Source organism: Populus nigra, chromosome 16, assembly GCF_951802175.1.
Source record: "Populus nigra chromosome 16, ddPopNigr1.1, whole genome shotgun sequence".
In the NCBI taxonomy this organism is placed as follows: Eukaryota; Viridiplantae; Streptophyta; class Magnoliopsida; order Malpighiales; family Salicaceae; genus Populus; species Populus nigra.
The window spans coordinates 1,916,018-1,939,191 of record NC_084867.1 but is presented as its reverse complement, the minus strand read 5'-3'; the positions used below and the strand labels follow the sequence as shown (position 1 = coordinate 1,939,191).

At 31.8% G+C, this 23,174-nt stretch overlaps 2 protein-coding genes across 4 annotated transcripts; one reads left to right on the top strand and one right to left on the bottom strand.

Moving 5' to 3' along the window:
- Positions 1 to 11,904: 11,904 nt before the first annotated feature.
- LOC133675167 (reticulon-like protein B1) lies at positions 11,905 to 14,398 on the top strand. Its single transcript, XM_062096456.1, has 5 exons — positions 11,905 to 12,238; positions 12,952 to 13,132; positions 13,267 to 13,408; positions 13,676 to 13,745; positions 13,832 to 14,398. The coding sequence occupies exons 1-5, from the start codon at positions 12,010 to 12,012 to the stop codon at positions 13,999 to 14,001; spliced, it is 792 nt and encodes a 263-aa protein (XP_061952440.1). The 5' UTR covers positions 11,905 to 12,009; the 3' UTR covers positions 14,002 to 14,398.
- A 258-nt stretch (positions 14,399 to 14,656) lies between these two features.
- On the bottom strand, positions 14,657 to 21,739 carry LOC133675165 (peroxisomal ATPase PEX1-like). Of its 3 annotated transcripts, none has more exons than XM_062096453.1 (15): positions 21,162 to 21,739; positions 20,005 to 20,126; positions 19,821 to 19,909; positions 19,704 to 19,739; positions 19,365 to 19,456; positions 19,109 to 19,209; positions 18,277 to 18,341; positions 17,522 to 18,018; positions 17,338 to 17,425; positions 17,134 to 17,241; positions 16,479 to 17,047; positions 16,014 to 16,149; positions 15,848 to 15,916; positions 15,623 to 15,754; positions 14,657 to 15,236 (listed from the first exon to the last, which is right to left on the bottom strand). In XM_062096453.1, exons 1-15 carry the CDS (start codon positions 21,377 to 21,379, stop codon positions 15,123 to 15,125), a joined length of 2,436 nt encoding a protein of 811 aa, XP_061952437.1. In that variant the 5' UTR covers positions 21,380 to 21,739; the 3' UTR covers positions 14,657 to 15,122. The 3 variants fall into 3 exon arrangements, with proteins under 3 accessions (XP_061952437.1, XP_061952438.1, XP_061952439.1); XM_062096454.1 differs by lacking the exon at positions 21,162 to 21,739 and adding an exon at positions 20,674 to 20,708; XM_062096455.1 differs by lacking the exon at positions 21,162 to 21,739 and adding an exon at positions 20,264 to 20,282.
- Positions 21,740 to 23,174: the final 1,435 nt, after the last annotated feature.

The following is a 23,174-nucleotide window of genomic DNA, read 5'->3' as shown; positions in this document are numbered from 1 at the left end:
TGGAGGAACCACTAGGTGATGAGGGGGCTAGAAAGGTCCCGACTTCAGAGAGACAGGTTTTCCGGTTTTTCTATTAAAAAAACCGAACCAAACCGAACCGAAACCGGTCGGTTCGAACCGGTTTCGGTTCGGTTTCGGTTTGAATTTTTAAGTTTTTTTAAATTTGATTTTGGTTAGTTTTTTAGTTAAAAACCGAACCGAACCGGTTTTGCTCACCCCTAGTTGTAGTCATTAATTATATTTAAGAACCATTTTGATATTTTAGAAAACTTTAAGGGAATTCAATTTAAATTAATTAATTAAGAAAACTTCGAAATAGTAGGGTAGAATTTTTATTTTATTTTCAATATTTAAGAACCATTTTGATTTTTTAGAAAATACTCCTCCATTTTAGGCTAAAATTAATACACACGTATAGTTTTAAAACTCGGTCCGGCCCGACAGGTCGACCCTGGCCTAGAACCAGGTCGGGTTGAAGAAAAAACAGGGGAAGAAAAAACCCGATGTGACCCGGCGACCTGGTTGATCCCGCAAGACCCGGTCAAAAACTCGGTTGCAACCTGTTAACTTTTTTTTTATTAAAACAATGTTGTTTTGATTTTTTAAAAAAAATAATAATCCGGGCGATCCGGTAAAAACCCAAAACCTGGACTTTGAACTGTGCTGAGTCTAAAAACTATGCACGCATGAATTGAGATATTTAGTTCTTTCCTTCTTGGTTTAGTAATAATAATAATGTACATAGGTGTAAATTAACCGAATTGTCTAGAATATTTGTAAAAAACAATTTATAATTAATTGAATTGAATGACTTTTAAAAATTTTTAGATAGATTTGATTAGTTTTTTTTAAAAAAAACAATTCACACGGTTTCAATTTTGAATTTCAAAAACTAAAAAAACCTATCATAAACCAAACGCTTATTAAATCAAAGTTCATAAAAAATAATCATACTAATAATCTATTAATTCACTTTGGACTTATTCGATTTTAATCAAGGTAAAACCAACCTGAACAGATCAATTTAGTTCTTTTATTAGATTTAGTTTGGCTCAAAATTAAAAAAAAAATATTAATTTAGTTGAATTTTCTCTAAACCAAAATGTTTTAACCAATGATTACCCCTCTAATCAAGAAAAAAACACATATTAAAAATCACATGTATAAAAAAAGTGATTAGCGATGTGATTGCGTCATAATTTCATTAAATTTAAAATAAAAATTATATTTTTTAAAATTTTATTATTTTAATATTTTTCCATACAAAAATCAATTTTAAAAATAAAATCTACCTCAACATCTTCAAAATCCAAGTGGGTTATACTGTAGTCCAAAACTGAGCGACTCTCTGGCCAAATCAGTGAACTTATGGCAAGCAAATGCCAGTCCTAGCTCCCAGCTCATAAAAGTCACGAGTTTTGGAAGCCATGCGGTCCTGGCTCCTGAGCTTTGCTCTGTCTCCACGAAAGACTGTAGCCTGGGTATTGAAAGAGATGATCTATTATTGCTTTGCAGTGAATTTGCATGATCTTTTTCTTCAACGACAGGAAATCCCAATGATCATCACAATTAATTATGAATTTTTTTTTTATCATTGTTTGTGTCATGCAAGTCTTTGTCTTTTTAAAATATTTTTTTATTTAAAATTATATTAAGATAATATTTTTTATTTTTAAAATTTATTTTTGATATCATTACATTAAAATTATTTAAATATAAAAAATTATTTTAAAGTAAAAAATAAAACAAATTAATTTTTTTAAAAAATATTTTTAAAATACAAAAACGGGTGTAATATTAGTATTACTTATTTAATTCCTTAAATGCATAAGCTGCCACTGTTGTCACACATTTTCGGATGTGAACATGGATAATCTAATTTAATTAGAGTATCTTACCCAACTAGTTGCAACTTTGAAGAAAACCCATGTGTACAGCATACACAATTTGCTTGTACAGGAAAATTCAGCATGGTAAATTTATTTTTTACTTTTTTTTATTAGATTTGAAGATATAATTTATATTATTTTTTTAATATATCTTGTTAAATGATAAATTTACATAACTTTATATTATCTTGTATTTAATTTTTATCAAATAAATAAAGATATCGAGACTTAAACTCGTGATCATTAGTCAAGGATTTAATACATTGTAAAAGAATTATCTTAACTTATAAACTTAAACTTTCAATTAAAATTTTAAAATATAATTTATATTATTTTTTTAACAAAAATAAATTTATTTCCACCGAGTAATTGATTAAGATGGTTGCAACGTCTATTATGTAAAAGATGAAAACATAAATCTGATGCAAACACACTTTTTTAAAGTGCTTTATCTTCGCATTTCAAGTTCGAAAAGAAAATATTCTCTGAAAAAAGCATGGAAATATGATTTGCTAAAAAACCAAAAAAAAAAAAAAAATGATTCTAGGAAGTTTCAATCCTCGAAGCACAAGAGAGAAGTCGAATACATCAAGTATCAATCCTAGCCTTCGTACTCCCTCCCAAAACTATTGTCTATGATTTCATCAAAATATTAATTATACTCCCAATTCTAACTTATTTTAGTATTTTCATTCCAATTTCCATCTCTTATTTACATTTAAATGAAAGGCTAATTTATTTTTTAAAAAATAACATAATGTGTAATTAACTGTATTTTTCTAATCTGGCTAAAAAAAAAATACTAAGACTTTAGGATGGGAAAGATCCAAATTAATCCAAACCACCCTGCATCTCTGAATCATCTACTGGAAGCCCCCCACGACTGCATTCCTGCAGGACTCTTTTCACTCAAAAGGGAAGCTTTCGCCTTCATGGAGAAAAGGGCTCCATGTTCTTAGACCCCAGAATGCACGTAATAACTACATTTATACACAGATCAATCATCATCACAAGAGTTTTGTTCTTATCGCTTCCGATGAATTCCTTAAAAGTTAAAACTACTGTGCAATACGTGCTCGACCTAGCCAGGTGAATAGTAGCTTGTTCTTCTGCACATTTTATCCGATAGCATCAGACATACTTTGCAAGATTCTGTACCCTAAATCATGGTAATATCTTGTAACTTTGGGAGTTCATTTGTGCAAACTTTGTCTTTACAGAGAAGAGGTATGTTCCCCACCACCATTGTTCATCTCTGGTGGATGATACTGTTTCTCATCTGAAATTCATCTTCCACTCAATAGCGTACTGTGACTTTTTGTACTTATACTGATGCTTCTGGTTGTTGAATGTCGGTCTCTGTCTCTCTGATTTTTGAATTCACAAATCGATGGCGAGCTAGTCAAATTATTCCTTGAAGAATTTTGGTGAAAGTGGGGTCTTTGTGTTTTAGCTTGAAGGGACGCCTGATTAAGGAATTTTCAATTTCAATCATTCTTTTCTCCAGAAATTCAATTTGAATCATAGTTTGCAACTGGTTTTTCCAAGGAATGAGAAATTAAGCATTCGAATTATGACAGAACCATGCCTACTACATCATTCCACGTTTAGGTACTGTTTATGATTGTGATATAACCCCCTTTTTTTAAGTTAAAATTTGATTTTTTTATTTTAAATTAATATTTTAATATTTTTAAATCATTTTGATATACTAATATTAAAAATAATTTTTTAAAAAATAAAAATAAATATTATTTTAATACTTTTCCGAGTAAATAATACTTTAAAAAATAATATTTACAATAATTTCATACACTCTCTTGAATTTTTATTACCTAACTTATTCGTGCTGAATTAAAAATTAATTTTAATATAAAAAAATTAAAAAATATATATTCCCCTAAATAAATCCAACATATATGCCCCTGAAAACCTAACAGAGAATCATTAAATAATTAAAAATAATACAGAAAATTCCCTGTGATACCACATCATTTAACACAATTTTCTTAGAAGAAAGTTATTACCACGTGGAAATCAAACAAAATGTGAAAAATAAAAAATAGAGATCGAGTTTATAGACATCAACTGCTGGGGAAACGAAATGGGCCAGCTCGATGAACAAGAATCTGCTCTAATACAGTGCAGACCGAAGAGCTTATAATCCATTTTGTTTGTACGAGGAATGACAATCAAACCTTCTAAGGCCCAATACACTTTCTTCTTGCTGATAGGAACCCCTTATTTTGTATTTTGGTTTTCCATTATTAAGAATATTAAAACAAGACTGAAACTTCAAATTGTACTGTTTTAATGACTTTTTAAGTTTTCGATTCCTTCTGAAAAATGTTTTTACCTTCTTAAGAAATAGGGTAGAGCCAAATAACAAGAATAACCCGGTTTTCAAACTGAAAAAATTAATTATAAAAATTTGGTTTAGTTCTGTTTTAGTTTCTTACTAGTTTTTTAAGCTATACCATGCCACAAGTGAGATTTTTTTTTTCAACCTAAAAAAATACAAAGATTTTAAAAAGTTAAAAATTTGATTCATACTCGCCGGAACATTTTGCAAATACTTAAATGATAACACGTTGCATGACATATTTTTTAAAAAAAAGTATTGAGATAGCGACATACTAAATTGCCTCGAATCAACCATGGATAACCCATGAACCCACAACATGGGTATGATATAGTGATAAAACCATAGAATTCATAGCAAAACAAAATAGAAAGTTCAATTACAACAAACCAAAAATTGAAGGCTAGGAGTGAAAAAATACATTTAAAAAATGATAAAAAAAAATTGACATGAGTAAACCTATATTAATGGTCAGCACAATGCCTTTGGGTGGGACAAATCTTTCAACCTAAAAAAGAAAAAAGTTAAGGCGACGCCATTATTTCCAAATAAGTCAAAGAAATTAGAGACTTGGATCATCGAATAAGTTTGGTTAATCTAATAATATAGATAAAAAAAAACAACCTCAATCTAATAACATGAAAAACCAAGAAAATCTAGAAAAGTTCTCTAAATCAGGGCTAATCTTTAAAAATCACAACTTGTGAAATCTCAGACTTGGGCTGAAAGCCCAATCTCCAGCTAATTTAATTTTGGATTATAGAATTGGAAAAAAAATAGCGATAAAAGGAACCTAGACCAAACATGAAAAAACAAATAAGGATGGAATCGCAATAAACAAATAAAATTTATAAGTTATCTCAACAAAAAAATATCAAAGAGAATGATGACTAAATTTGAGAGATGAAAAATTAAAGGAGGATAAAATTAAAAAAAAATCAGTTTAAAGTGATTTTTCCAAATAAAACAAATAAAAGAAGGACTAAATCTGAAGAGAAACGAAGTTTAAGGGCTTCTATGAATTTTTTCATGGACAAAGCACAAACCGAAACAAATGAGAGAGAAATGAAGGGAAAAAAAAATTGAATCGTCGCCAAACTGGGCATAATCATTATTAGGAGTGTTCAAAAAAACCGACCAACCGATTAAACCGAAAAAACCGAGAAAAAATTAACCGAAAATACCGAACCGATAAAAAAACCGAATAAACCGATTAAAAAATACTCAAAACCACTCGGTCCGGTTCAGTTTCAGTTTCAAAAAGCTTAAGCCGATTGAACCGGACCGGTTCAATTGAATCTGAAAAACTTAAAAAAAAAGGTATAAAAGCAAACATCCCTAACCCTAATTCATTTCATCACTTTCCAGCCGCCTCCCTCTTCTCTCTTCTCCTCTCTCTCATTTTCTCTCCTGTTAATCTAACATTAAATCCTCTTTTTGAAATTTTTACACCAGAGCTTCTCACCTCCTCCTACCATCACTCTCTGGTCTTCCATATGGTAGCATCATCCACAACCTTCACTTTACTCTTATCATCAACCACAGACAACAACCCACACATCAAGAACCGGTTTCAGTTTTTCAGGCCCGATCTAGATCGTCTTCCATATAGCAGTGTCGTCCACAACCTTCACTTTTCTCCAATCAACAACCACCGAAAACAACCAACACATCAAGAACCGGTTTCAGTTTTTCAAGCTTGATCTAGATCTTTTCATCTGAATGGAGTTCTATTTTATTGAGTGGAAAGTAATAGAAATTTGTGTTTGTGAACTTTATCTGGTGTTGGAAGAGCAGGGATTGCATCTTTTTTGGTGGTTGTAATGGCTCCACATGCATTTGCAGATCTAAGCATCTATTTGATCTTTGATTCATTGTGAAATGAAGGAATTACAGGGATTTGGTATAACAACAGCTGTAAAAGAAAAAACCTATTTAATTGGTTTCCGGTTTTTCCTGTTTTTAATACTAAAAAACCGACCCGAACAACACAAAATTAGTTCGGTCTGAACCGGTTCTCGATTATGTCCGGGTCATATTGATAAGGAATATTATTTTTCGGTTCGGTTGAATTTTTCAGTTAAAACCGAACCGGACCGTGAACACCCCTAATCATTATACACGTGCCATTCATAAAAAAAACACCGAGACATATCAAATGATATAGCAGGACAATTTTTTTTAATAACCATAGTTAGCCACATGCACCACTCGAAGGTGATAAATATTGGTTGACGCGCTGATATATGTTGTGCATGTGTCAATAGCTTTTTGTTTTTTTTATGTGTCAAAAGACAACATCACCGCAGGACTAAATAGTTATTGCTAAAAAATCATTATAAAATGATGAATTTGCCCTTGCAAAGATACTTGGAGAATTTTCATTTTAACTGTGGTAAAGTCATTACACTGATTTAAAAAAGTTAGAAACTAAGAATACCTCTAACCATACTTAAGTTTAATTTTGCTTTCAATGGTACTAAAATAAATTAAATGTATAAAAAGTTTATGAAAAGATAAATATACCTCTCAATAATTATGGAATGGAAGGACAAATGAATAATATGAAAATATCAATTTATCCCTGTCCGTTCAAAAGTTTTTTTAGGGGCAAAAACATAATTATATTGTTATAATTCATGATAAATCACATCTCATGTATAATACTTTTTCCACGGAGTTTAGTTTTTATTAATTTAAGAAACCAAATTAAACTGATTTTTTTTTAAAAAAAACCAATCAGATCAAAGCTTGTCAAAAAAAATCCAATTAAAAGTCCAGTGAATTAATTTGGCTTTTTTAAAATTAGTCATTCGATTGAGTCAATTAGATTTTTGATCCAAACCTCCAAACAAACCAATGATCATAACAAATCCTTAAAAAAGTCTCAAACATACTTCCATTAATATGGAGGAACGAGTGGGTATATTAACGTCAAAATCTTTGATCTTGTTGACATTATATTTACATATTTTAAAATAAAAAATATTTCAAAAGTAACTATTGTAATTATTGGTCCAAACATCCTCTAAATTTGTAGCTTATGACTATTTATTTTATTTTATTTTGGAAAGTATAATTTTATAACTAGGTTATACAAGACAGAAAATGGCCAAGAATAAATGACAACTCAGCTGTAATGGAGGCACACATATAAAGCGTATTCTAAAGATACTTTATTGTTCCAACAACAACCAAAGCATATACCATTCGAATTTACAAGTGCGTGGCATCATGCCTTCTCTGGTTGTTCAAGGTTGGAGGGAAAAAAATAAAAATATCAAAGCAAGTGTAAGCTAACCTTTCAAGCTTCAAGAATCCCAGCATTCTCCTCTCGACAAAAAATAAGAAAAACACAGGTAATTTCATGATCTTGACCCTATTTGATGCTTTTGCTGCAAAAATTGATTCATTTGGATGGATATATTCTTGTTAGTGTAAGATCCAATCTCTTGATTGATCATACAGCTTTTCTCTGTGTACTCTCTGCTCCTCTCCCTCAACAACGAAACAATCTCATGATATGGTTCCTCAATCTTTAATTCTTGCATGCTTAGAAATCCCAGCATCTGAATCAGCATTCTCCTCTCGATAAAAAAATAAATAAGAAAAACACATGTAATTTCATGATCTTGACCCTATTTGATACTTTTGCTGCAAAAATTGATTCATTTGGATGGATATATTCTTGTTAGTGTAAGATCCAATCTCTTGATTGATCATACAGCTTTTTTCTGTGTACTCTCCGCTCCTCTCCCTCACAATGAAACAATCTCATGATATGGTGCCCTCCATCTTTAATTCTTGCATGCTTAGAAAACCCCAGAACATTATGATTAATTAATCGAGATGGTAGAATGGAAGTTTAAGTTGTTAAAAAAAAATTGTTACTAATTTTGGTATAATTCTGATCTGGCAGTTCTTTTATTTATTTATTTATTTTGTTATATCATCAACTCACAGTTCATTTTGCTTCTATAGTATTTGGAATACAATTCAAACTGTATCTTTTTAAAATTAGATTTTTTTTATTTATAATTAATTTTTTTATTTTTTTTAGATAGTTAGGGTGTGTTTATTAGTTGTATCTTTTGCATTTGCGGTGTAAAAACGCAGTTAGGTGTTTGGTAATACACCAAACTGCGTTTTATATTGTGGGGCCCATAAAAAAAATTGACTTTGAAACGCAGATTTTGTGAAGCAGTTTTTACATGTTTTTTTAACTGAGTTTTGTAAAACTTTATTTGTTTTTGCGTTTCAGAAGCACTTTTTTTAAAATTTTATTTTTTTATTTTTTTATTTACTTCAAATTATTTTTTTTTTGATATTTTCAGATCATTTTGATGCGCTGATATCAAAAATAATTTTTAAAAAATAAAAAAAATATTTTGATGCATTTTCAAGTAAAAAACACTTTTGAAAAGCAACTACAACCAAACATTTTATACATGTTTTCTGCTGCACATAAACCTCAACCACAATTTTTACCAAACACATATCTAAATTCCACTAACCACACTTTTTTTAAACTTATTTTTTTAAAATCACAATCATAAAAGTTACCTAAAAAACAAATACATTTAATATATTAACGTTAAAAATAATTTTTTTAAAATAAAAAATATTATTTTAATATATTTTCAAATAAAAAACAATTTAAACCTAATAAAAAATATATTAATCTAAGTTTGGTATAATTCTGATCTGGCTGTTCTTTTATTTATCTATTTGTTATGTCATCGACTCGCCGTTCATTTTGCTTCACCTGTTTGCTTTTGGGTCTGTTTCCTGGCCTGAAATAAATTCTCAGGTTTTTACTTTTGGGTCTGTTTGCTTTGCCCATTTGTTTAGAGAATTGAGCTCCTTGTATTTGGGCCTCATCACCTTTTTAGGCCGCTGGCCTTTTGATGGATTCTACTGTTAAATAACAAAAATAATTAAAAAAAAATAAAAATAATCTCAATTTTGTATGTTTTACAAAGCACTTGTTGCTCGTTCAATTTTAGCTTCGAATCTAGTTATAGAGATGATCAATATACAGGAATCAGAAAATCGTAATAGTTGATCATCATATTTAACAGATATATTTCGTATTTAGTGAAATTTTTTCAGTTTTCAATTTTTTTTTAACAGATGTATAGAGATGAGCTTTTTTTTTTTCAATTTTTCTTTTAGTTATTATTAATAATTTTTATTTATTTATTTACAGAAATAATTAGTATATGCTCCGATAAATATTTTGATTTACACTTATAATTTATATTATATAAAAAAACATTTCAAAATAGCTTATATACAAAAGTATTTTTAGAAAAAAAAATTACGACATATTATGAAGCACATATCAAATCAAATTTTTAGTTGTTCTCTAGTTAATGTTTTTTTTTCACTCTTATTTTTTTGATCATTTTGTAATTGATTTTTTTTATTTATTTCATTTTTTAACATTTAATTTGATAAAGATTTGGCTACATACAAACTTATCGTTTTGCATTTGTTTTTTTTTTATATTGTTTATTTTTAAATGTGTTGTTTTTCAAGGTGTTATGCTAATTTATTTATAATTTTTTTTGTGTTTTATACAAATAAAGTTTTTTTAAAATATTTTTTTTAAAATAATATTGCTATTGTGTTTGGCCTTATATAATATTTTTTTTTAAGCATGAGTTTATATATCAGTTTCATTTGTGTTTATCTTTTAAGTTATGAGTTTTTTAGGTTGTGAATTTATCTTTTATTGATTTTAATAATAAATTTAATAAACATAATAAGATTAATATCTCATTTTATAATTGAATATCTTGACTTACATTTCTTAATTTTATTAATTTTTTTTAGTTATTGTTAATAATTTTTTTCTGTTTATTTACATAAATGATTATTAATTTAATCAATAAGATATTTGTATGAGTTTTTTCATTTATTTTTAAAATTGTTTTATGTTAAAAAATATATTAAAACAGTCTACTGGTATTTTTCTTAAAAACATATTGCTCACGGCAAAACACGGATTAAATGACTAATAATAAAAAAACTGATTAAATTGAGAAAATTAAAAAAAATAATTAAAAAAATCGAACCGTGAAAAAAAATCGATTAAAATTTTAAAAAAACTGACCGGTTCGGTTCTGTTTTGATTTTATAATTCTGAAACTGAAAAAATCGAATCGAACCCAAACAAAAAAAACCTGAAAAAAACCGAGTCAAACTAGCAAAAACCGAGTCAAACCGAAAGAATCAAGTCAAACTGGTTTGAACTGATTTTTGACCAAAAAACCAAACCAAAACTAAAATCAATTGGTTTAAATTAATTTTGATTTTTTTATAAAAAAATTTTAATTTGACTTTTTTGATAAAAATTAAATCAAACCGAAAAAAATTCATCATTAATAGATATAGATAGAGCCGTGACGAAGGAACTCAGGTTTTTTTTTCTTACCTATGTTTCTAGTGCTAAAAAATATCTCATTATCCTTTGTTGACACCTGGCAGCAAATTTCTCAATTGTTGTCGGCCAGGAGCACAGATATTCCTCCTCTTAAAGGATGGGCTCAAATTGCTTCACGTGTCGCCTCAGCATGCAAGATTACCAGAGCATCCCTACTTGGTTGTTTTAACAACTTTCCACCACTTAAATAATGCCACCTCATCATTAATCCACCAAACCAAAATAGCTGGAAGGAAACGAAAACAAGCAAGCGCCGTCAGCTCTTACACGCCGTTAAGTCTCGAGCAGTGCGAAATGCGAGGAGGGATTAGGTGACGGCATCACAGCCCAATTGGGCCAATTTGCTCAATTAATTTAAACCAAGGTAACTATATAAAAATCATAGAACATTAACTTTTTCCCACCTACTTGCATCCGTACTTTATTTATTTATATTTCATATTCTATGAGGAATGGTAATTTATAACATACATAAAAAAAAATAAGATAAGCATCCGTACTTTATTTATTTATATTTCATATTCTATGAGGAATGGTAATTTATAACATACATAAAAAATAAGATAAAAAAATTATATATATATCTTTTAAAATAATAATATATAAACAAAAGAAACAAAAAACATTTCTGTTTTAAAAAGAAATATATTCAAATATTTTACAATATATATATTTTTTCTTATATTATTGTTGTTGGGAGATAAAACCGATGTTTTATATTTTAGATGAATGTTGTTGAGATGTTAGATATTTAAAATTATATTTAATATTAACATTAAAATTATATTTATCATTATTATTTCTAGCGTAATTTTTATTATAAACTTTATATTTGTAAAAGATATTATATTAAAAACAATAAAATTTAAATTCATGATCATTTGGTCAATATAATTTTAATACTATATAAAATAATTATTTCAATCTAATTAGTTAAATAATTTGATAAAATTATAAAATTTTATATTATTTTACAAAAATCCCAAACAAAGAAGTAATTAATAAACAACTAAATAAGCTAAAGAAATTAATTACATCAAACATAGAAATAACAGCCAAATCATTTCCTCATGTAACATTAGCTTCCCCCCTATCACCATTCCCAAAGTCACCTGCCAAATTTCTCCCTCGGTTTCCGTTATTTCCCATATCAAGCAGTAGGCTCGTTCTACAAACCTCAGCCTCGGACTTCCCACACCTCTCAACGGCCCAGATCCCATCTCTCCCTCCAAAACTCACACTAAAAAAACTTGGAAAACAGTATATAATTACATCGAAAACACTACTCTATCGTTCTGAAAGATCCATCAATGGCGGAGCATGAAGGCGAGCGTGAGATGGCGGAGCATGAAGGCGAGCGTGAGCGTGAACCAGTGGTTGAATCAATGGTGGATAAGATAACAGAGAAGACCCACGATCATGATTCATCATCTTCTTCATCAGATTCCGATGATGACAAGTCGGATGCTGTGAAGTCGAAAATCTTTCGTCTTTTTGGTAGAGAGAAACCCGTCCACAAAGTCTTAGGCGGTGGAAAACGTAAACACACACTAACTAACATCTCTCTCTGATTTATTAAATATCTTGTTTTTATTTCTTTGATTCGACGCTAGATCTTTTTTTTATATACTTCTTTTTTATTTGATGTTGTTACAGAAACTTGAAAATTGTTGCTTGGTGTAGAAATTGGTATTAAATGATGGATTTGGTTCTGAAACCATGGCGTATTAAAAGAACAGAAAAGAAATGGTGTTAAAATCCCTTTTGTTGTTTCGAATTTGGAATTTCTTTTGAAGAGAATGATTTGACAAGAGATTTATAAGATTTATAAGTGAAGAGCGGTTTGTTGCTTGACGATGCTTGCTAGCTAGCGTTAGATCACTCGATTCTTTCATTTTTGTTTGTATAAACACACGCATAGAAACATTCCCTTTATTTGTCTAAATGAGACGGGCAAATTTATGCATTTCCACTGTTGTAGGATTGAACATTGTATTGGTGAGTAGGGAAGCAAGTTTGGGTTGCATTTGTTTTTGTTAGATGGGACTTGGAAAAGCAAGTTTTGGCATTTCCACAATTATAGGATTGAGCAATGTATCGGTGAGTAGGAAAGCAAATTTGGGCTGCTTTTGTTTTTGCTAGACGGACTTGGAAAAGCAAGTTTTCACATTTCCACTATAGATTGATCGCTTGATTTCGTGTTCTCGAAATCGTTTGTCTTTCCTTAATGATTTTGGTTCCGTTTTTTGCAGCTGCTGATGTTTTCCTATGGAGGAACAAGAAAATCTCTGCTGGTGTGCTTGGTGGTGCAACTGCTGTCTGGGTTTTTTTTGAATTGCTTGAATATCACTTAATAACTTTAGTTTGCCATTTATCGATATTCTCTCTGGCTGTTCTTTTCCTGTGGTCCAATGCATCCAATTTGTTAAACAAGTAAGGATCGTTAGATATTCTTTACATCGTTAGATATTCTTTGGTAAATGTATATTCTTTCTAACGGTGTTGGCTTCAGCTTTGGTGATGTATATTCTTTCTAATGGTGTTGGCTTCAATTTCCTCTGTACTAGATCCCCACCTAAAATCCCCGAAGTCTTACTTCCTGAAAAATGTGTTCGTGAAGTTGCATCTGGGTTGAGAATTGAAATCAACCGAGGATTTGCTGTCCTGCATGATATTGCTTCTGGGAGAGATTTGAAGAAGTTTCTTGCTGTAAGTGATCTCTTCCCATCATTGATATAGCGTTTGATCTTCTGATGGGGAATATCATATTTGGAGCTGTATTTTACACATCCTTGGTGATTAATGCTTACTTCATCAGACACTTCTACTTTTTAAAAAAAAAACCACTCTGAATTCCATTTTTTAGGCATGTTAGTGGATTAAAGCTGCGTACTTCGTCCTAATACATGTCAAGCTATGTTGGGTTTATACTTTATAGAACTAATTATGAGTTGCTGCTGCTCATTTCGCTGTCAGGTAATAGCTGGCTTGTTGGTTCTGTCACTTGTTGGAAGTTGCTGTAACTTCCTGACCTTACTCTACATATGTAAGGAATTCAGATGTTGATTGCTTCAACTAAGATGCAAGATAGGTTTTTATTAGACTCTGATTTTTATTTCTTCTTTGAAACAGCCTTTGTTTTGCTGCACACCGTACCAGTGTTGTATGAGAAGTATGAGGACCAGGTTGATGGATATTCTGAAAAAGCATGGATTCAGATCAAGAAGCAGCATGCGGTGTTGGATGAAAAGTATTTAAGCAAAATTCCAAGAGGACCATTCAAGGAGAAGAAGAAGGATTAGAGAGAGGGAGAGAGAGAAACCAGTTCTAGTGTTCACTAGGTTGAATTTTGACTCTCAGCGTTCTGTTTGATTAAGCTGCTCTTGGTGTGACTTGAGTATTTTACAAGCCCTGCCTCTGTTTTATGTTTATGGGGGTGTTTAGGTGCTCCCAAATTTAACTAATATCGTATTCGGTAACCTCTGAGTTATGTAGATTCGCTCACTTTTATAATAATAAGTCGATAGCATATTGGTTTCCAGGAAAAATCTCCGTCTTGTCCTTGTATGGATGGATCTCTTGCCTTCGGCATCAATGTGGTCAAGTTAATGCTTGTGGGCTTTAGAGGGTCACTTGTATAGTTGGCCGCATTGCTATGAGAATATTTTTGAAATTTATTTTTATTATGGTTTTTTGAAATCTTTAATCTTTTATGCCATGCCAAGTTAATATTCCAGATAGAAGAAGATGAGCTAGACCTGGCAATCAGTCTTGTGTTGTTCTACTCTTACTGCTCTCAGTACACTTTCATAGTACATTTCATCACATTGGTACCAGCTGCCCTAAATGTGTAGCAGATTGAGTTCCATCTCGCCTTTTTCTTTTCTGGTTAAATTGACTTCTGAATGTTCAGCTATAATCTTCAACAATAGAGCTATAAAGAAAGAAAAAGAATCATACCACAAGAGTAAGGAGGAGTATTGCTACTTTTCACGAAGACTGATTTACAAATGCTACCCTTAATATTTGTTCGTAAACTACAGACTATCTTGAAAAACCCAATACAGATTCCTCTCAAATTCCACAAACCCTTGTGCATTTCCAAGCACCACACAGTCACATAATTACAATACTAAAAATGCAGTGGCAATTGCTTGTAGAATGATCTAAAACATACTGACAAGTGAGAACCCCCTCTTTCGCTTCATCTACACATTTTTCTGACAGAAACCTGAAAGTGTACGTTTTAACTTCTCTGTAATTTCCATCATTTCACTCTGAGGATCTGGTGTCGGGCATTCTGCGTTCCATTCGACACCCGCTGCTGCATGCTTGTAAGAAAAATGTTTCAGTTGAAAGGGAAGGCCATAACCTCCGACATACAAAGAACGTTGCCAATGACAGGGTGACTGCTTTGTAAAATCTAGAGGAAGTAAGTTAACTGTTGCTTCTTTCTTGAACCCCCTTCGCCATACAACTCATTCCATTGCTTTAGCTCATTCATTACCGTACCCTCAGTTGCGAAACTTGAAGCAACCTGCAGATACATTATTTAGAAACATCCCTAGACAGAAACATAAGATTCTAGATTTCTTTTACTTTCACGCTGTAGAACCAAATTATCAAGATGGTCATTGGTTCGAATTACACTGCATTCACACATAACAAAGAAAACATGGCTACTTAAGTAGTTGAGATGTTTCTCATCTGGGAAATAATGCTGTTATGATGCTAATCATAGAAAATTTAACTCCAATATAGTGCCAGCTACTTGAATTTCAAATCATAAGTTATGGACTTTAAGTAGAAGAAGAAAGTATGAGAGTCTGGTGACAGAAGAATTTGAATTTGAAAAGACTATTTGCTCATGGATTGAGGGTGATAGATGCAATCCAAATTTAAAGGAAATTCATGTAAGATCACCTGATTCTTTGCCTGTCTCATATCATCCATGTTTAACGGCCTTAGAATGATCACGCTTTCCTCTTTCCCTTCTTCCGTTGTATCTGCAGCATCTTCTGAGCTTGTGCCTTCTTCAGCTTTCTGCTTCTTTTCCTATAGAGAGATTACAGGAGCAGAAAACCAGGAAAAGTGTCAGCAAGGACTAAATATGAAAAATACATCTGTAACATGTGAGAAAAGGCTTACCTTATCCTTCACTCGCTCCTGCTGTAAAAGCTCTCTAACTGGTCGATATGCTGCTGTGACACACAGGTTCTGTTTACAGCAATCAATAACATGAGCTAACCGATTATGAATTGGTTTGATGAATGCTATAAATGTTCTGGAAAATAGAGAAACAGAAAGAACAAACCTTAAGATCACTTCCAGTATACCCTTCTGTCATGGTTGCAAGCTCCTTGAAGTCTAGATCTTCTGTTTTTTCTTTTGACATGAGAGTTTTCAAAATCCTTTCCCTGCTCTCAATAGATGGAAGACCAACCATAATTCTGCCCGACACAAAAAACACGTTGTAGTTAGCAAACATGATATGAAGCATGAAAATATTTTACATGGAAATATTGAAATTTACAATTGAAAAGCCATGATGGAAGCTAAAGATATCTGAGAAGTTTTCTTGAAGAGGTCAAGACAGAAGGTGAAAAAGAAAGGAGTTGCTTAAGGCTATACTGGGAACAGAACAACTCAAGAGGAATGTACAGAAAAGATGATGACAAACTTCATTGAATTGCTTGTTATCATGGACCAGCTATGCCGAATGATGCTGTTGATGTTGGTCAATAAACCAATTAGAGGAATCAGAAGAAATAAAACGCACCTGCGCTCAAACCGCCTAATAATTGCTTCATCAAGGTCAAATGGCCTGTTGGTCGCTGCAAGGACAAGAATACGCTCACCAGGTTTTGTCAACAGTCCATCCCAGTGAGTCATAAACTCATTCTTAATCTTCCGCATGGCCTCATGCTCACCAACTCTAGTCCGCTGCCCTAGCATGCTATCAACCTCATCCACAAATATGATAGTCGGGGAAACCTTTGCAGCAAGTGTGAACAGAGCTCGAACGTTCTTCTCATCTTCACCAAACCATTTTGAAGTAATGGTGGACATTGAGACATTTATGAAACTTGCTCCGGCTTCTTTGGCTATAGCTTTTGCCAGCATTGTTTTTCCTGTTCCAGGTGGACCAAATAGCAATATACCTCTACATGGCTTGAGAAGCCCACCATTGAAGAGGTCTGGCCTCCGAAGAGGCAGCATGACAAGCTCCTGAAGTGATTCTTTGGTTTCATCCAAGGCACCAATATCTGCAAATGTTACTCCAATCTCATTTGCAGGGATAACCTCTGGTCTGATTCGTTTCTCAAACTCATTGTCAGGAGGAACTTCCTGCAGGAAGTAATGGGAATCCATCGGTTAGACAATCAAAATAATATTGACAGCTCTTATCTAAAGTATAAAGGATTTTGACTTACAGGGGCTTTAGGTTGATTCTCGCTGTCCTTCTTCGCTCCAGTAACAGATTTCTCTTTTTCAGTCTTACTATTATTCTTTGCACCAACAGCCTCTTCCCCTTCAGCTTCCTATAATTGACCAAAAATGTCAAAATGTGTATGTTAATAACACCAACCTTCTATAGTGCTCACTGTGTAAGATACAATATCAGGCATGGAACTAACCTTGCCAGCTTCGGCATTAGTCTCTAGTTTTAGTGTATCTTTCCCGTCACTTTTACCTTCTTGGAATATACTCAATCCATGTGACAAGCTGCTCCAAAGAAATAATTGTAATTAAGAGATTGTTGTCTATTATCTTCCCAGAGGATATAACAAAAGAAATCATTAAATCAAAACAGGTATCCACCTCTTAGATGATATAAGAAGCTTTCCATTTCGGTATTCCGGATCCTTATTATTCATCAGATGATATGAGATTGCTGATACCACGATTTCTTCAATATAATTGCTAAGAACCATTGTGTCTGCATGGCAAATAGAACTCAAACCATCGCATTCAATATCATTTGCCGCAAGCACCTCAGCAATGTGGTTTTTGTTATCTTGAAACTGAATCTTCTTCATGTCCTCTTCCAGTTGGGCTTTCCAGCTGACAAGATGAGTCTCATCTTCTGGTGGTTTGATCTCAATGTTGTATGGGAATAACATTGCGAGCCTTTCATCCGCTTCTTTGCAATCATCTTCTTGGTCCAACATCCGGGAACCAAGAATCAACACATTACCTGAGAGTTTCTTCAACAGCTTATCGAGCAAGTTGTACATCCTTTGTGATTGAAGAAGCAGCTTCTCAGCATCCCTAAGGTATAAAATGATGGAACTTCTTTCTGATACTGAAACCAATACCTGTAAGAAAAACATTTTGACTATTCATAAGATCTTAAGAATCATGCAGCGTAATAATCCTGACGCTGAAAATCAAATTTTCGTTTACATTTTAACATATAGTTATATATGCAGTAGAGACTCTCATTCAGAAGCTAAACAGTATCAAGGAAAAGTAAACTTTTCACTAGTAACAACATAACGAGCTAGTGTCTTATATAAAAAATTAAACATCAACCACCAACAAATCAATGAGCACACTAGTGACACTATTTTTACCTGGTAAAGTGATTGCAAAAATAGGTTCTCATCAAAACACCAACTGCTTGTGTGCTTAAGAGGAGCTGAAAAAACAAAAGAATCCCCAGAAGCAGTGAGCTCAATAGATGTTTAAAATATGCAGATACCTACAGCCAATCTAACATTCATAAGAAAACTAAAGAGAACACGGTTGATGATCTTCGAGAAAACAATGCATTATAAATAAATTAGCATTGAGTTCTTCATAATTATATAATATAATTCATGCATAAAATATGACAGACAATAATAAAATTGCTACCAATATGAATGCTGGGAATCAAATCAATAAATGGAGAACCTAAAGTTTGTGGATTCGAGAAAAAGGACAACAAACCTAGGAAAAAAGTCCTATGTTATTTCAAGGCTTGCATCTCCTGGGATGAAAACGATTAAACAGGACAAAGCCATTTATCTTACCAATTCTTATCACTGAAACCAAGAGTAACTGAAGATACCACAAAGAAAAGATTGGAAACAATAACTGAGTGATAAAGTTTCTGGTGAGAAATCATTTTAGTAAGATGTGATCTAAACATCGTATCAAGTTTTGTAAATCCGTACATTACAAGGCAGTGGTGGTGGAGAAAAATGGATTCATTTCCAGAATCTCAGTCTCTTCAAGGAAGTTCACTTCATTTAACAAATTGCAATGAACTTTCCAATAGTCAATCTTCAAAAAAATCAACATATATTGTCATAAACTTTCCAATAGTCAATCTTCAGAAAAATCAACAACTATCAACATATAGATCACATTTTTAATAGTATTTAGGACAGCAACAAAAGTTATCGAATTCTGATGTGTAACCTGGATTCATGGAAGAGGACTGTGAAGTCATACTACTCATATCAGAAGCGGTGGAGGTGTTTCTGCGAAGTTTGGGAGAATTACTAGACCCTTCCTTACCCCTGCAATATACAAAGACACAAGGTTAGAGCTAAAAACATTTAAATCCGTGTGAGATCTCTAATCTAACCACCACATAAGACCAGCTAAACTCAGCCAAGACCTATTTCTAGTGTAAAGGGATGATAAACTGATGGGTGTGCTTGTGAATACCTACCTTGTTTCTTCCTTTGGAGAAAGGATTGAGAAAGAACCAAACAAAGAGGACATTCGTTCCAATGTCACCCCAGAAATGGACCTCTTGAAAGACTACAAAAACAAGCAAAGAAATCAGGGTACTTAACAATATGAAGACGTGAAGCCATCTGCAATCCTCTAACCAAATAATAAACAATCTATATCAACTTTACTCATCAAATGCATGCCATTAAACATGTCTACATGGTTATTTTCCGACCACCTAAATGATGAAAAATATAAAATGATGCAGTAACACTCAGATTCAACACCCACTACAGCATGTTCAATTCACCAGAACGAGCAGGAGAAAGCTTACAGATTCTTTTTTACTGCATCCATATTTGCTTTGCATCTGCAGTGAGGAAAGCATGAAGAGTATAAGTACTATTCAATGGCAACACGGAGAGAAGGATTGGAATTTGTTCATAGTCACCTTCATGGAAAAGTCACTAACATCCAACAACAGCAGCTTTGATTCAAAGTTATGTGCTAAAGCCTTCGCAAGCATTTGGTGATAAAACTCTTCATAAAATTGAAATCGCAAGAGATTAGGTCACTGCCATCTTTAAACACATAATATTCAATTTAAAATCACAAAACATATCCTCATTGCTTACCAGCAGGTCCTGAGAGCAAAATCGCTCTACTAGCAGGAGAAAGATTCCGGGTGTGCTTGGAAAAGTCAGCATGCTTTAAATGAACAAATGCCGCACTTGTTAATAACATTCGAGTTTTCTCACTGCAATCAACCATACAAAGAAATGAGAAAGTAAAAATAGATTGATTATTGAAAATCTTCCCTAAGAATGAATTCCAGAACACATATTGCAGCAGTATCTGAACTAATGCCATAGAAGGACTTCATTAAAATTTTACAACTTGTGCTCTGTGGAGACCAATATGATTTACTTTCCATGCCTCCTACAATCCAAGAACAGAGCAGCAACTCAGCCAGAAGATTTTCTCAAGCTTAACATAACTGAAATCTTGATACAACTATATGACTTAATTCCCATCTCCAATAATCCAGGAAGAAGTAAGCAACTCATCCAGATAATTTTTTCTCAAATTCAACAATTTCAAGTTGAGTATTCCAAAAACAGTAGAGGGATCCATCGATAATTAGATGCCTCATAGCAGTTACAAAGATAAAAAAAAATCCAGCAATACCAGTGAAAAACAGAGAGAACTGGCAGGCTTGGTATCAAAACCCTAGAACATTAATAAATATTTGACATGCTGGACTAAAATCCTCCTCATGGTTCAAGAAAAATTTCTGAGATTACATAAATTCCTGACTTTTCATTGTGGCATCTATGGATGAGTGAATTTCCCCTATTCAACAAGATGAACTTTAGGCTAACCTGTCCAGAAAGAGGGAAATCAAATTCAATTATTGAAGAGAAGAGATCCTTCAAATTCTAAGCACTCATTATAGGAGGAAAATCTATCAAAATGAGATGATGCCATTGATTAACTAAAACTCCAAAAGCAAACTATTTAATATAACATTCATGATTATTATAATCATGTCCAGGGAATATCATCACGTCATAGCAGTTGATTTCCAGATAACGATAATAAAAGTACCAAAACCCCATATGTCAGCAGATACATAGATTCAACTCAAAGTCCCATAAACAAAGAAATAGCACAATTTCTTTCTCAAGATCTTCAAAATGCTGGTATCAAAATAAAATAATTTTTGGACTGTATAATACAAGCATGTGATAAAGGTCAAAAAGCTAGCAGAGAATAAGAAGCATTATCTTGCCTCAGATAATAAGGGAACTCCTCAAATGTGACCTTGCTGTCTCTTCCATCAACAACCTGCCTCATCAACTCTTGCTCAATCTGCTCAGCCGTGACACCATCTATTGAGCCACATCCACCAGCCCACCTACTTACTTTTTGTCCAGAGGCCAATCCTAGCCCCATACCGACCCCAACTCCAACACTCAAAGCAGACAACAACATATGCTTCTGTTCCATCTCTCTCTGATTTTTTTTTTCTATCTTCCCAAACTAACAACACCTTCAAGAAGACTAAAAACACTCAAGATTTTAACATGAAAATGAAAACATGATCATATATGCACATAAAAGTGATAAGTTCTGGACACCCTACAAGCTAAAATGGCTGTTACAATACAGCAAGAGATTTGGAGGACAAAAAAAGACAGATTTTCAAGCAACAAGAATTTAGCAGTAAAAAGGAACGACGAATAAAATCTTTTCTCGAGGAGACTAGAAAATCTGAAAATGGTTTAGGAAACGCAAAAGGGTCCCAAGAACAGATGCTTTGTCTACAGTCTTTCTTGACAGGTATGACTCTGGTGCTATGTGGTCTGGCACTCTTCAACTATTTATAGCATGCTCTCCTCCTAATGAACGTTAAATTACCGGGAAATTTTACTTTATATATATATATATATATATATATATATATATATATATATTTGGTTGGGAGGTTTTCTCTTTTTAACTTTTCTGTGAGGTGGTTCTTTGCCTTTTTCTTTTCCCGTATATTTTATTTGCTTCTGTGTCTTCTATATAATAAATAGTAGGTAAAGTAAAAATACCTACTTTCCATGCCTTTTATATATATATATATATATATATATATAATGGTGGATGCTCTTGTAAATAATTGCTTTATTTTGAAGACTATTTATTTTTTACAAAGAAGTTTTCCATGGCTAAGTTAGCCATGGAAGGCATTAAATCTTGACGTGCAAAATTGTCTTCAGAATACCTGGATTATTAAAAAGCAACTTAATTTTTAATTTTATTTTTGTTTTTAATACTAGAGAAAAATACATTTATATTTTTTTATGTGTAATTGTGGTTGCTTTTCATAGTGTTTTTCACTCTGATGATGTTTTTTTATCTTTTAAAAATTATTTTTAATACCATCGCATCAAAATAATACGAAAACATTAAAAAATTATTAATTTAAAATAAAAAAATTAAAAAAATTAAAATTTTTTAAAAATATTTTTAAAACATAAAAATAAACAGGACAAAATCTTGAAATATTTTCTTTGCCGGATGGGTCATATTATTTAAATGATCAATCAGCAACTTCTTAGCTTATTATTTTTCATAATAAGTAAGTGCACTGGTTGGATCACATTATTTGAGTGATCAGTCATCAGTATACCTTAGCTTATTATTTTTCATAATAAGTAAGAACACTTAATTACACGTGTATTCTTGATATCAATTTTAAATCCGACTCACGGTGTCCTATTTTAGAGAATAGTGTATATACATGTCTAATCAAATCTAAATTTTTTTAAAAAAAAACCCTAAAAAGAAATAATATCTTATGTACAAATCTTAATTGTATGATTTTTATTCAACGTGTCAGATGGTTTAGGGTTTTTAAAAATAGAGTAATGATTATTTTTTATAGTATTTTTTTTAGAATTATATTAAAATAATATTTTTTATTTTTAAAATTATTTTTAACAATAACACATTAAAATGATTTGAAAATACATAAAAAATTATTTTGAAGCAAAAAAAAAAATATTATTTTTAAAAATATTTTTAAAATATAAAAATAAAAAGACCCTTAATGATTTAGCTAGTTAGTTGTTTCAATAAAACATTACAAGTATTTTTCAAAAACATACGTTTATTAATTAATAGTATTATGATAGCGGTTGTTTTTTAAAATGTATTAAAATAATATATTTTTTATTTTATAAAATTTATTTTTAATATCAGCATTTCAAAATAATTTAAAAATACTAATTTTAAACAAAATTTTTTAATTTTT

Coding starts and splice junctions, on each gene's coding strand:
- LOC133675167 (XM_062096456.1), top strand. CDS start 12,010: ATGGCGGAGCATGAAGGCGAGCGTGAGATGGCGGAGCATGAAGGCGAG. Junction 13,409..13,675: donor ATTTGAAGAAGTTTCTTGCT/GTAAGTGATCTC, acceptor TTTCGCTGTCAG/GTAATAGCTGGCTTGTTGGT. Junction 13,746..13,831: donor CCTGACCTTACTCTACATAT/GTAAGGAATTCA, acceptor TCTTTGAAACAG/CCTTTGTTTTGCTGCACACC.
- LOC133675165 (XM_062096453.1), bottom strand. CDS start 21,379: ATGGAACAGAAGCATATGTTGTTGTCTGCTTTGAGTGTTGGAGTTGGG. Junction 19,740..19,820: donor TTAGTGACTTTTCCATGAAG/GTGACTATGAAC, acceptor TCCTCACTGCAG/ATGCAAAGCAAATATGGATG. Junction 17,426..17,521: donor CTTCTTATATCATCTAAGAG/GTGGATACCTGT, acceptor TCTTTGGAGCAG/CTTGTCACATGGATTGAGTA.